This window comes from Pelmatolapia mariae, linkage group LG17 (genome assembly GCF_036321145.2).
Source record: "Pelmatolapia mariae isolate MD_Pm_ZW linkage group LG17, Pm_UMD_F_2, whole genome shotgun sequence".
Classification (NCBI taxonomy): domain Eukaryota; kingdom Metazoa; phylum Chordata; class Actinopteri; order Cichliformes; family Cichlidae; genus Pelmatolapia; species Pelmatolapia mariae.
In genome coordinates, this window is record NC_086242.1 from 35,100,343 (window position 1) to 35,114,476 (window position 14,134).

General features: G+C 40.3%; 2 protein-coding genes across 4 annotated transcripts in view; one reads left to right on the plus strand and one right to left on the minus strand.

Annotated features, from left to right (window-relative positions):
- Positions 1 to 2,524, plus strand: part of ptprz1b (protein tyrosine phosphatase receptor type Z1b) — a 68,781-nt gene extending 66,257 nt beyond the window's left edge. For both annotated transcript variants that reach the window (XM_063500423.1, XM_063500424.1), the window contains one exon: positions 130 to 2,524. In XM_063500423.1, the coding sequence (XP_063356493.1) occupies positions 130 to 273 (144 nt within the window). In that variant the 3' untranslated portion in view covers positions 274 to 2,524. The remainder of the gene's footprint in view (positions 1 to 129) is intronic.
- A 79-nt stretch (positions 2,525 to 2,603) lies between these two features.
- LOC134646602 (HMG box-containing protein 1-like) lies at positions 2,604 to 12,680 on the minus strand. Of its 2 annotated transcripts, none has more exons than XM_063500426.1 (13): positions 12,645 to 12,680; positions 11,588 to 11,690; positions 9,528 to 9,635; positions 9,235 to 9,439; positions 7,046 to 7,172; positions 6,749 to 6,860; positions 6,552 to 6,661; positions 6,283 to 6,439; positions 6,058 to 6,202; positions 5,728 to 5,846; positions 5,431 to 5,614; positions 5,200 to 5,341; positions 2,604 to 5,122 (listed from the first exon to the last, which is right to left on the minus strand). In XM_063500426.1, the coding sequence occupies exons 2-13, from the start codon at positions 11,676 to 11,678 to the stop codon at positions 5,105 to 5,107; spliced, it is 1,518 nt and encodes a 505-aa protein (XP_063356496.1). In that variant the 5' UTR covers positions 11,679 to 11,690; positions 12,645 to 12,680; the 3' UTR covers positions 2,604 to 5,104. The 2 variants fall into 2 exon arrangements, with proteins under 2 accessions (XP_063356496.1, XP_063356497.1); XM_063500427.2 differs by lacking the exon at positions 12,645 to 12,680 and adding an exon at positions 12,519 to 12,597.
- Between the last annotated feature and the right edge of the window lie 1,454 nt (positions 12,681 to 14,134).

Here is a 14,134-nt window from a genome sequence, read left to right on the forward strand (position 1 = left end):
GTTGTTTTTTATTTTTTAGGACAATCTGATAATAATGAATCACAACTGTCCAGCCTAGAAGTAATAAATGGATGAGATTGGTAACAAGTGCATGCTTTTACCAGTGTTCTGCCTCTTTACCCCCTACAGGAGCAGTACCAGTATCTGTACAGAGCGGTGTTGAGCCTGGTGAGCAGTCAGGAGGACCAGAGAGCTCTGCAGAATCCAGAGACCAACGGATCTGTACCGCTGGGCCAGACCAACATCGCAGAAAGCCTGGAGTCGCTCATGTAGACATCCACACAAAAATGCGCATGAAAGAGAAAATAAATTACACGAGCGCACATTTGAGATTACGAGGAGAAAAGAGTAGGTCTGCTGATCATGCTAATACTTTCATTTACTGCATATTCAAAAATCATTATTTATAAGATCATTTTTCAAAACAGAACAATCTAATGAAATTACATTTAATCTAAAAGACTTCACCTCTAAAGTCTTTTCCCTTTCAATCACTTATTATGAAGAAAAATCTTACTCTGCCCGACAAGCGATGATGAAACACCTGAAAGTGTCCTTTTTGTTATGTTAGCATGCACAGCAGACAAAGCTACACAATCTACCAGATCAGAGAAAAAGGTACCTCCTGCTTCTAAGGGACCCTTTATAAGTGAACAACAAACAAAACCCTGCAACATTTATAACAATACATTATTATTTCATGTTAAATCATCATTAAAAGCATTAGTTGGAATTAGGGGTGGCACGGTGGTTAGCACTTTTGCAGCACAGCAAGAAGGTCCTGAGTTCAATTCCATCAGGCCGTGGTCTTTCTGTGTGGAGTTTGCATGTTCTCTCTGGGTACTTCGGCTTCCTCCCACAGTCCAAAGACATGCAGTTAGTGGGGTAAGGCTAATTGGAAACTCTAAATTCCCCATAGGTGTGAATGGTTGTCTGTCTCTGTTAGCCCTGTGACAGACTGGCGACCTGTCCAGGGTGTGCCCTGCCTCTTGCCCTAAGACAGCTGGGATAGGCTCCAGCTCCCCTGCGACCCTGAAAGGATAAGCGGAAGAGAATGGATGGATAGTTGGAATTAGGTGAGAGTGGTAAGAAAGTTTCCATGTCTGTATCTGACACTGGTCAGCATGAAGTTTTTTTGTTTATTTCTAATGACAGATCCCTTATAATTAAATTCAATCTGTCTATTAATGTTTCTTTTATCCATTGTTTCTTTCATTTTATTAGTATATTCTTTTATTACCGTCATAGGTTACACCTTCCTTCTAAGAGAAAAGAAATCAATATTAGAGAAATGCACAGGCAAAATGGAATTGTAGAAATGCCGATAAATGTAGATAAAGTGCAGATTCTTACTTTATTGTTAAAAAGGGAAACAATGCAAGACAACCCTCCGTTTCCCTGCAAAATATCAAATGCACTGCACATTAACCAGCACATTCTGGGGCTTAAACTACCACGTATCCTTAATTAGAATCACGTTCTTACAAGCCAAACCTTTCCGAGGCCTCACTGGTGAGAACTGAAGCAACTGCTCGTTTTTTTTAACGTTTACGTCACCTTGCAACTGGCTCCATGGTCCATGGTACCCAGTGCCTTTTGTACGTCACGTTATTGTACTTTTAAACCTGTTTGTTTGGGGTTTTTTTGTGTGACTAATATGCCAAAATCCTGGTGAGGTGTTTTTATCTATTTTCTTAAAGGTGATCCCCTGTGTTGTTGATCTCGTTAAAAAAAATGCCATCAGTTTCAGCTGTTTTGTTTAAAAAAGGAAAAAAAGAAACAAAAAAGATCAAAACTGGGATTTAAAGTGATGCGCGGCTCAAAATCCATTTGAAAATAAATCTTAAGAGATGACATTTCTTATTTTCTTATAGATGTAGGCAGAGATAAGAATTTTTTTTTTGCCATCACATTGTAAAAATTCACTGCTGTGAAACAAGACAAGGGATTAAGTAATAGAAACTGCCCATATTCTTGATATTTTGGGAGGCTTAACGTTCTGTTAATACTCAGTGGCACAGGCTGGCAATGAAATTCTTGGTAGCATTTGCTGTGACTGTTTCCATTTTTCTAAAAGGGTCCAAGTATTTTCTATTGCATCAGACACATTTAGCCAACCTGTGAATCTCTTTCTGGTGTAAATCACAGAGACCGCAGCTGAACACGCTCAGAGCAGTCCTAACTGGAATAAAAAGTCTTTATGTGTAAAGATCCCAGAATACTTTAAAGGCCAAATTACTGTATGTTTATACTGTACCTCTACATATTTTCTATTTTACTACAAAAAGTGATTTTCTAGTTCTTTACACACACACACACACACACATACATATATATATATATAACTGTGTGGATTCTATTTGATAATTTTAGCCTGGAAAAATTGATCATGTTTATAGTTTTAATGAAATGGCATCTCTTTTTATCTCTATAATTACAGTAGCAGCTTAATGTCTACACCTTTATCTCCAGCTATGAACTGGTGCTGTATGTATAATGCAACAAGATTAAAGATTTGTTCAAACCTTTATTGTAGACATCTTCTCGTCTTTTCAAATTATTATTATTGGACTCAAAGAGAAGTAAAGACATGGAGAATTACATGTTTATCACACTTTTATTTTGACTATAATACACTGTATTGCATTGTCTCCCCTGATGGACCTGTACATGACATGATGGCAAAGACAAAAAGTCAAATAATCCAAAGCACAACCACGAAAAGTTACCAAAGATTAAGTCAAAACCAAAAATATAGATTTCTATATGATCATATTAATGTTTATCTTTACACATTATACTGTAGCAGTCACAAAAAAAACTAGTAGATAAAGTGTATATAGTGCATTAAGAATAAACCTCGTTGTGCAGTGGGAGTTAAGAGTGCCCACCCTTCCTGCACTCTGCCTGGATAGCAAATCTACACAAACCCACTCTCTCATAATAATTGCGTGACATCTCTAAAGCCTCACACAGCTGAGTTCCCATACACCTGTTGAATTCCAAACATTTCTAGCAGTGGGTGTGTTTACATGCACACGGGGAATATCTCCTGTTTTTTTTTATTAAGGTATGACGATTCAGCCCCGGGTCTCGCGTTTCAGATGGAAAGTTTTCCAAACTGAGACGTGTGTTTCACTTTCAGTTATTTAGTAAGAGGAACAGTACTGTTAGTTTTTTTTGTTTTTTTTAATGCTTATGATTGTATATCAGAATTATTCTTAGTGCCTTTGGCAAGCATTCCCTACTATCAGTGAGGGCTCAGGGCTGCTTTATTTCCTTTCCCATTTTCGTCTTTGAGAATCTAAATTTTAAGAGCACAATAATGTAAAATTTCCTTCCTTCTTTACTCTTTACAATGTGCATGTAAACACATTCACAAAGTTGTTTATTTTTGCCAAAAACAAAACATCCTGACTAAAATACACCACAAAACCTCATCATCGTACATTTTCCTGTTTCTGATCACATCGACTGCTCATGATGATTTCTTGGCATTTAGCGTCACCGAATGTTCACAGTAGCGGTTAATCAATGGGCATGTCATAATTTTTCTCAGTGTGCACACTACCTGCCTGACAGTGGCTAGAATACATATATATGTATATATTTGTATTATTAATTTATTATTTTATTAATTAATTATTATTATTTATTTATTTTTTTTACAAGGAGTCAAGCCACCAGTAGTCACAGGTAAAGTTTAACTTTAAGCAGTGGGATTATTTACTGTCCAAGTCATCGTCAATTAATTCAAAGTACAATTAGAGTGTGGTTCTACTTCCTTAAATACATTTCTTATTTCAAAATAAAAGCTTTGGGCAAGTGAGGGATTCAAGGAGTTCTTTAAAGCTTCCCTGTAGAGTTTTAAGCCTCATCTACATGTAAAGCAACTTGTTTCTGGTTGCTGGTGGATCAGCGCACAGATGACCCTCTTTAGATGACCTAGAGTTACTGCACCACCACATTTCAACGGTTTTCTTTACCTCCATTGTTGGCCACTAGAATTGTTAACCTCAAAGATGAAAGAGCTTTATCTTGGGTTGCCATTTAATGGTTATTTTTCCCTTCATCACTTCAACTTGATGAATTCAAATGATATTATGCGGTCTCTTGGTTTGTCACGTGATCACAAGGGTGACGTGATGCACAGTCCTCCAAATGACACGGCAGGTTTAGGTGACTAACGCCAAATGTAAACACATTTGTTTACATAACAACTCCACGAGGAACCCTTACTGAGAAAAACTGAAGCACTACTGGAGACTCACTAAAATACAGCAAATTATTATTATTGCTGCTAAAAAAGGCCACATTTAATTTGTGGGGAGGTGAATAAAACCCAGGCCCCTGTTTAAGAGTTTGTGGTGTTTAATTATTAAATGCTACGTGATAAATGAAAGCAAAGTTAACATATGTAGTCTTGTGCAATAACACTGAGTCCAAATACAAGTAATACAGGCAATAAAATAAATTGTATATTTCTTATTGTACAATATAGAATTTTGGAAAAATAGCTACATTCTCTACTTTGGCTAAAAGCACCACAACTTCCACCTGTTTCAAGCATAGTGTGAGAAACTGAAGATCATCAGAATCTCTTCTTTTTTTGTGGATATTATCACATTGATGTAAGAATCATGTGTAGAGATGAACTTTGCTCATTGGAGCTAAAATCCGTTCATCTCTTTGGAAAAATATCCGGTCCCCGGCAGGAGACACTACGGGCGTTCCGCAGCATTAAAAAAAAAAAGGCGATGTTTGACACCTCTGCTAATTCCTATTAAGAAATAATGATTTATAGCACTTCAAGATTTTATAAGTAGCACCTTTGAAAGGCAAGAAAAAGGAAAGTGATGTTTGTTGAGAGCAGCCCAAGGTGTTCACCAGGGGCAGCTGTTTTTTTTTTGGGTTTTTTTTTTTTTGCATTACTATAACAGGATTCAGGGATTTAGGAGATCAAGACAAAACAAATATAGAACTAAAGCGCAATATTCGGTTATGCATAGCTCTTTTTTTTTTAATGTGTGTATGTGAGTGCGTGTATGTGTGTGTGTACACTCCAACAGGCTCTGGAAGTTGTACTCTTTTCTTTTCTGTAGCCTTAATTTCCTTGACAGCCCTGCAAGACAAAGAGGCAGGATGAAGCAGAAGTACAAAACAGTGGGTGAAGCTGTGCACGCGCATGTGTGTACTTACAGAGTTGGTTCGTTTCCGTTTCCAGCAGTCTGGGTTGAGTCTTTTCTGCTCGTCTGCGAGTGCTTTGGCCTGCAGGGTGAACACGCGACGCTCCTCACTTCGCATTTTCTTCCACCGCTCACCGAGGAGGACACTGATGGCTCTGCAGAGCAGACGCACACATTTACTAACACACACACACCTGATTACTCCTACACAACACCCACGCTAACAACCATGGCATGCACCCACCTGTTGTCTTTGCCCGGGTACATTTGCGTGTACTCCACTCTGAACTTCTTGGCAAACAGCATGAAAGCATTCATTGGCCGCTTGCACTTAGTGGGTGTGGCGCTGCTGCCTCCTTGTGTACTGAGCAGCTGGTTTTTGGAGGGCTTTTGCTGAGTGGCGTGGGAATGGCTGGGACTGTGCACATCTGTGGGTTCAAAACAGGGTTCACATGAAATTTTTTTTCAGGGATTTTTGCATCTTGCAAACTGAACGGTATCAGTGAGTAAGTAATAATTCAGGAGATTTGAAGTGCAGGACCTTGAAGCACGTCTCTGTCTGGAGAAACAGCTCCCCCACTGGACTGGGAAGCGCGTCGCCTTCTCGCCATACTGCTCAATACGTAAACCGCCGAGGAGTCCAGAGGAGTGAAATCATAACTAAGTATGAGACAAACAGAGGTTGATTTGAAACTAAGTGGTGTTTGTTTTAGGCTTAGCTGGTTCAAGCAAGACTATTTTTCCTCTTTTTCACCCCAAACCACAGCCTCTATATGGGCATTTGATTACTGTTTTAAGACCTTTCCCTTAGTACTGAGTCATTTTCGCATAACACTGTATTTAAGCATGACACTGCAAACATCTGCTTTACCTTTTAAATGTGTCAAAGACTGGAGAATCCTCTGTGTGCTTGGCGTCTCTGTGTCCTGGAGGCAGGCAAACATCTCCCACTTCCATTTCATAACATGGTATCCCATAATGCACCACAGTCAAGCTGGGGTAAAAGGATGACCAGCCTGACGACAGAAAGGAGGATGAAATGTCTGCAGAGTCATTGATGCTGTTTAGTCTCTTTAAACCTTGACCACACTTGTACCTTTGTTTTTGACATAGAAGGGGTGATCGAGTTGGCAGCGGGCAGTCAGGGGGATATATCCAAATGTGCCGGGGTCAAAGGTCAGTTGTAGAACAGCCTGACCAGACAACACAATCTCTGCATGCTCCACCAGCTGCAGACCCTCAGAGCCATAACTCTGCAGAAGAACAAGTGGTATTTTTACCTCACTGTGTGATGTCTTTTGGTGGATCCCTGCTTGTTTCTTTTTATGCATTCGCTCCCAGCAGTCTGCTGCTTGCTTAACGTACCTTCAGAAATCTAGACTGCTCCTCATCAGCAGAGTCTTCCTCAGCAGACTCCAAGTCCTCAGCTTCCCGCCACTCTATATTTGAGCTGCTGTGGAAATGCAGACGAGTTCCTGGTGACAGAGAGGAGCAGTGAGCTACTGTGAAATGAAAGAACTCAGTCAGTCCATGTTGACTGAGTGTGTAAGTGTTGTACGTACCCTTGAGAAAACAGTGCCAGGCAGTGGGTGGGCAGGAAAAACTCCAGCCCATGTCTTCATCATCAGACAGAGAAGATCTGGTGGATACTGCAGAGCCACATTCACTGCTTGTCTGTGGAAAGATACAGAAGCATCATCAGGATCAATGCATGCTGTAAGAAGCCAGAAAAGCTCTGGAGGTTTCACCAAAAAAACACGACTGTATTAAACGTATGCAATTATAAAAGCAGTGGTGTAAGTGAGTTTTCATAATTGACTGTGGGTGGTATTGAAGCACAGGAAATAAGAAGGCTCTACCCTGCAGCGCTGACGCTCCCTGCCGTGACCTCTGAGGGACGACAGGGTGCTGCTAGGGAGAGGAGGAGGAGGCCGAGCGTAGGAATGTAGATCACTGCTGCTGCTCGGGATGCAGACTGAAGAAGAACTGCAAAAAGAGAGGTTTGTGATTGTAAATGCTCAGAATGTCCACTTACGTGTTGCTAAAAGAGGGCTCAAGGACACAAAGAATTGTGTAATAAAGATGATGTTCTGAAGCTCGCTGTTGTCACTCAGATGTGGTGCTAAAGTTTTTCTACTTGTCAACACGAGCTGTAATTTTTGGTATGTTTAATGTCAGCAACTTGTGTGCCACAAGTAGAAATATTAGGCATAGACTATATAATATCCCCTGTTTGAAGCTGAAGTGTCTTAGAAAGACTGCCTCATTTTGGGAAAAGTCATGTGACCAAACAAGAAACTATAGAAAAAAACTAAGTGTTTGATGAGGTTATAACAATGAAAAAAGTAAGTCCAATTGTATTTTAAATGTTTCACTAATACATGTGCAGTGCCAGATTTCCCCAGGAGATGGCGCTAGTTTTGTTTCTATGTTCTCTGGTTAAAAACAATAAACCATTCTCTGTTGCTTCACTTGCTGCTTCAGTACTTTTCACGTGTGGAAAAGAGATTTTTGAAATGTGATTTGTTTAAATTTGGAGGAGAATTTTACATTCTTCATAATACAACCAAAAGAGAATAAAGCCTGTTTCTGACACACTTTTTCGTTGTAATAAATTATATACATATATGTTTAAGGTACAGTCAGTAAACTGTTGAAGTTATTTCATAGAAAAAAAAAGTTGTATTCATAAATATACACTGATTAATGTGTAATTATATCTTAAAAAACTGATTTCTTCTCATAAACTTAATACATTACAAATACAAAGGAGAACACACCACTTTGAGCCACCATGTTGCCCTGCCATACAGTGGTGGAGAAAGACATCGTGCTTCTGCCTTACTGTTTTATGTATGCTAGAGAACGGCCACATATGTTGCATGCCTTATAAGTTACTTTTAATTTAAAGATCAGAAGTTTCTCTTTCAAACTATATATATGATCTTTTAACAATTGTACATTATTCTCTCTCCTCCCTTATTTCCACCTCATCAGGAGAAGAGGCTTGAGGTGGTCATGTCAAGGCTCTAACATTTTAATAAACATTTTTGTGCGTGTTAGACATGTGACCTTCTTGTTTCCATACAACTAACAATGAGCCGGCAAGACAACAACCACAGCTGGTTATATACTAACATTATTCCATTTAATGTTAGGCTCAAGTGACCTAACATCTTTCCCTCTGATAAACTTTTTTAAAATTACATTCCCACATTATTTGAGGCTCTGTACAGTTATTATCGGACAGAATTGAGCTTCTCAGACTCACTGACTCGTATCAGACTCTTTCCTCAAGGTTTTACAGCCTCCTCCAGAGTACACAGATGTGGACACTAGCTGAGGTAAACAGCAGACTGACCTGCACTCACTACTGATGAATGGCAGCCAGAGTTGATTGCCACACAGGGGCCACTGTAGTTAGGATAACAAAACTTATCTGACTGCAATGTGCAATCTACTGACATCTAGTGGTCATATTTTACATACTTTACCTTTAAAGGGGATAATATATTGTTACAGGGATGGGTTGTCATATTAATATAGCTGCAGCGTTTCAAATAGTTATGCCAGCAAATGTGCAAGTAATGTCTGTGAGTGAAAAGCTCACACTTGAGACAACTCTACACTTGTTTTCAGACATTTTTTCTACTATTGGCCCTGTATGATGTGAGGGAGACCAGAAATGTCTAATATTGTCATCTACAGAGGGACTTATATTTATGTGTTAAATATACACTATAGGTACATCATAACCATGAACCCTTCTGAAACACTATCCCATAACTTACACCATAACCTAGATTCAGCACAGATGTATCACAGGTAACCCTCTAATGTGTTTGAAAGTTGAGAAAAATTGATCTCGGGTTCCGCCTACTTCATGTGATGACAGTTTATTTTGAGCCTAGTTGCTTGAAGTCACTAAATGTCACGGTGCTGTGAATCACTTCACTTTGTTTACAAGACAAATTAAGACTATACACACTTCCAGTTATTTGTACCTTCAGTAAAGTATTCAAGCTTTGTTTAAGAGGCATGTACCTACCTGCTGTCAGGAGGCTCCTGTAGCAGTGGACTCTGAGGTCCAGTGGCAATGTGTGCTAGCTGTGTCAGCCAGCGTGTGTCCGGAGCCTCTGGTCTGTGTGTCTGCGTGTTTCGTTCCTGGTGTGACACAGCCAACTCCACCTGGTACACAGGTGATGCTGTTGACTCCGTCTCCTCTCGAACCTCCTGTAGATCTGGGAGGTCATCTAGGAGAAGTAAACAGACATTAGAAAAGGTTAAATTCCTTTTGATAAGAGCTGAAGCCCGCAAGCTGCTTCCTCGTGTCTTACATACCATATTCCATGTAACTGTCACTGGTGGGGAATCCGGGCGAGGAGGGGAAGTGTTCGTCACAGCGCAGCGAATCATGTGATTGGTCTCCATCTGCATCCATCATCATTTCTGAAGGTGACAGCAGAGTCACCACATGCTTTAACGGTTTGACGGGGCTTTAAATAATTTAGTTTAGTCCAATTTCATTATACATATACAGCACCAAATCACAATAACAATCCCCTCAAGCCATTTTATATCACAAGGTAAAGATCCTACAATAATATAAAAAACCAAGCACTTGGTGACAGTGGGAAAGACAAACTGCCTTTTAACAGGAGGAAACCTCCAGCAGAACCAGGGTAAGAGACATTTAGATCTTGACCTCTCTTTTTTACAGTGGGGCAAAAAAGTATTTAGTCAGCCACCGATTGTGCAAGTGCCCCCACCTAAAATGATGACAGCGGCCAGTTATTTGCACCAGAGGTACACGTCAACTGTGAGAGACAGAATGTGAAAAAAAAATCCATGAATACACATGGTAGGATTTTTAAAGAATTTATTCGTAAATCAGGGTGGCAAATAAGTATTTGGTCACCTCAAACATGGACAATCCCTGGCTCCCACAGACCTGTAACGTCTTCTGTAAGACGCTTTTCTGTCCCCCACTCGTTACCTGCATGAATGGCACCTGTTCGAACTCATCATCTGTATAAAAGACACCTGTCCACAGCCTCAAACAGTCAGACTCCAAACTCCGCCATGGCCAAGACCAAAGAGCTCTCGAAGGACACCAGGAAAAGTATTGTAGACCTGCACCAGGCTGGGAAGAGTGAATCTACAATAGGCAAGCAGCTTGGTGTGAAAAAATCAACTGTGGGAGCAATCATCAGAAAATGGAAGACTTACAAGACCACTGATAATCTCCCACGATCTGGGGCTCCACGCAAGATCTCATCCCGTGGGGTCAAAATGATCATGAGAACGGTGAGCAAAGATCCCAGAACCACACGGGGGGACCTGGTGAATGACCTGCAGAGAGCTGGGACCAAAGTAACACAGGTCACCATCAGTAACACACTAAAACGGCAGGGAATCAGATCCCGCAGTGCCAGACGTGTTCCGCTGCTGAAGCCAGTGCATGTCCAGGCCCGTCTGAAGTTTGCCAGAGAGCACATGGATGATACAGCAGAGGATTGGGAGAATGTCATGTGGTCAGATGAAACCAAAGTAGAACTTTTTGGTATAAACTCAACTCGTCGTGTTTGGAGGACGAAGAATACTGAGTTGCATCCCAAGAACACCATACCTACTGTGAAGCATGGGGGTGGAAACATCATGCTATGGGGCTGTTTTTCTGCCAAGGGGACAGGACGACTGATCCGTGTTAAGGACAGAATGAATGGGGCCATGTATCGTGAGATTTTGAGCCAAAACCTCCTTCCATCAGTGAGAACTTTGAAGATGAAACGCGGCTGGGTCTTCCAACATGACAATGATCCAAAACACACCGCCCGGGCAACAAAGGAGTGGCTCCGTAAGAAGCATTTGAAAGTCCTGGAGTGGCCTAGCCAGTCTCCAGACCTCAACCCCATAGAAAATCTGTGGCGGGAGTTGAAAGTCCGTGTTGCTCGGCGACAGCCCCAAAACATCACTGCTCTGGAGAAGATCTGCATGGAGGAATGGGCCAAAATACCAGCTACTGTGTGTGCAAACCTGGTAAAGACCTATAGTAAACGTTTGGCCTCTGTTATTGCCAACAAAGGTTATGTTACAAAGTATAGAGTTGTATTTTTGTTATTGACCAAATACTTATTTGCCACCCTGATTTATGAATAAATTCTTTAAAAATCCTACCATGTGTATTCATGGATTTTCTTTTCACATTCTGTCTCTCACAGTTGACGTGTACCTCTGGTGCAAATTACTGGCCTCTGTCATCATTTTAGGTGGGGGCACTTGCACAATCGGTGGCTGACTAAATACTTTTTTGCCCCACTGTATTTATTTTTGTGAGGCTTTTTGACGGCTTCATCATAGCACAGAAGCATGTTTAACAAACTGCTATAATCAGTGGTTACCTGTGTCCTCAGCCTGAGGCTCGGGCTCCGGCACTTGGTGACATTTAGAGTGACCTGACAGCACAGTTGGAGTCACCACCTCCCACACCATGATGTCCAGGCACTAAAACATACAGAGTGATTTACATGAGTCTCAGATACATGACCCAGAATTAAGGCTAATCTATACACTTGAATCTGCATTAGCCATGTTCCCAATCCCCATGGGTCAGCCGCAGGCACACACACACACAAACACAGAAACATAATCCCTAACTGAGCTGTAATGTATAGGCTATAAATGGTTTGCGGTGGCATAGGGAACAGTAGCCTGGTTGCTATTCCCCTCTCATGAACAAGTTTACTATAGACACATTAGACCCGTTCCACTTCACTACCAGAGGGACTAAAGACGACAACTACAGCAGACCCCGAAGAGAACGTGCTTCTCTTTTATCTGTTTTATAATTTCATAATCATGTGACGTCTTGTTTATAAACTTCGTTCCTGGACGCATGCGCACAAAAAGCCCATTCATTCAATACGGAGAAAGGGAGCGATAATAAGAGTTGAAGAAAGTCGTCAAAACGAATAAAAAGCAAAGAAATGAAATCACCCAAAGCTAACGCAATAGCGTTACGTCACGGACTGCCCTTAAATGCCACAAATGTCAACGTTTTGATACGCGTCACCCGAGCCTTTTGTATCGAAACTAGCTGTCGATAAAATTGAGTTTGTACTTCGACAAAAAAGCAGCCAAAACATCTCGGGTTTTATTAAAACGCACCGAATACATTCTCAAAACATGTTCGGGGTGTGAAAATGCCATTAAATGGATGAAAATGGACGAGCTACACGGTTGCGCAAAAGACATTACAACAAAACAACAAACGTCAACAATGAAGCTTTACGGGGCGAGCGGCGCAAATGTATTTTACGACAAAAAACGCACGGTGTCAGCTTCACGCTGTTGCTCCGACGCCTAGTTCAAGGAGAAACAAATTAAGTTGTGGAGTCGCTTTTTCATTTCAACGCTTTTAAACATATAAACTATTTCAATGAACTTTCCTTAACTCACCAAAACAGTCTCCCTGTACGGAAAAGTGGGTAGGTATAAACACAGTTTCACAAACTGTGCTATTGGTCGGAATCGACGTCAATCCGCAACTTCTCTTGCGCTCATTGGTCAATTCCATTCCAGCTGGTTTTGTACATTGTGATCCCCGCACAAAAAAAAAAGAAAAAAAAATTTGTTAAAAATGTATCATGTCTACTTTTCATTTTTATTTGTTTTATTTTATTTTATTTTTTACATGTGAAGCTAAATAGAAAGTCATTTCCATTAGCACAATTTTACAATAGCACTCTAAAAATGAAACAGGAGTCGTATGCTTGACTCAAGTGTCTTTTTGTAAAATAACTACGAACATCGGCGGTCAAACAGCCTTCAGCTCAGTTCTAATAGATGCAGTGCAACAAAAACACTGGGGGGCGCCATGTTGCCTGGTTAAGGTTTCTGTCCCACACCCGTTTTTTTATTTGTTTGTTTTTTCACCAAAGTTTGCAACTTCTGTGTGAAGTGATTAAATAGGTCTTTACTGTAATTATAGATGTCTATGTAAAGCCGAACATATAGATTTCAGAATTTGCTGTGTGATATTCTCCGTTTTGGCGACTGTTTTTACAAATCAAATATGGGCAACCAATGTTATCTTTATGTGAAATGAGTGAATACACATCAGCGTACTAGTTTGAGCAAGACCCAGAAACATCAAGCTCATCAAACCAGTTGAGCTTTAGGAGCATAACTTTGAGAGCACTACATGCAGAACTCAGTAAAAACAGTGAGGTGACCACGTCATTAGTAAAACACGTGGAAAGTACATGTTTAAACAAATTTATTTATTTTTAAAAAAGTATTGCGTGACTGCAGCTGGCACTAGGTATTTGATATGCAATTTTGTCAGTCACTACCCTCTAGTGGTTACGGGGACTTATAGCAAGCCCGATAGATTAAGTTAGATCTAGTTACATATGCACATTTCCAGCAAATATTTCACAATAAATTAATAAAACACTAACATAAATAAATGTAGAAAACCACTAACAATCGCTGTGATCTATCAAACGAGGATAAACGGAAATTAAATATGAATTTTATCTAACAATAGAATTCATTCTTCAGTTAGAAATATGCTACTTTCGGCTCTTCCGTCATTCAGAATGGAGTCACAGCGACAGTGGGTAGCTCAACATATTATATTCGTAAAATTCGGATCTTGTTATTTTTGCCCTTATTCCTTCACAAATGTATTACTTAAACCTCTCACGAGCGCATGTATTGGTAGTGATGTAGTTTCCTACTGTAGCCGCCAGAGGGCAGTGAACAACGGCAGTTCTACAGAATCGGATCAGGCATGATGCTGATGCCAGAAAGCACCAACTTAATTAGGGAACTATGCAAGTATGCATAATAATAAAAATAATAAATATACATAATAATATTGCCTTTATAGCTCTTAAATGCTCCCTCTAAACATCCCTTCACTTTAGTTTGCCCTTTTAAAA

Bases quoted from the DNA above. Each gene is read 5' to 3' on its own strand.
- LOC134646602 (XM_063500426.1), bottom strand. From the start codon at position 11,678: ATGGTGTGGGAGGTGGTGACTCCAACTGTGCTGTCAGGTCACTCTAAA. The intron at 7,173-9,234 runs GTAGGTACATGC...CTCTTTTTGCAG, and splicing joins CAGGAGCCTCCTGACAGCAG to TTCTTCTTCAGTCTGCATCC. The intron at 5,342-5,430 runs GTGGGTGCATGC...TCTGCTCTGCAG, and splicing joins TACCCGGGCAAAGACAACAG to AGCCATCAGTGTCCTCCTCG.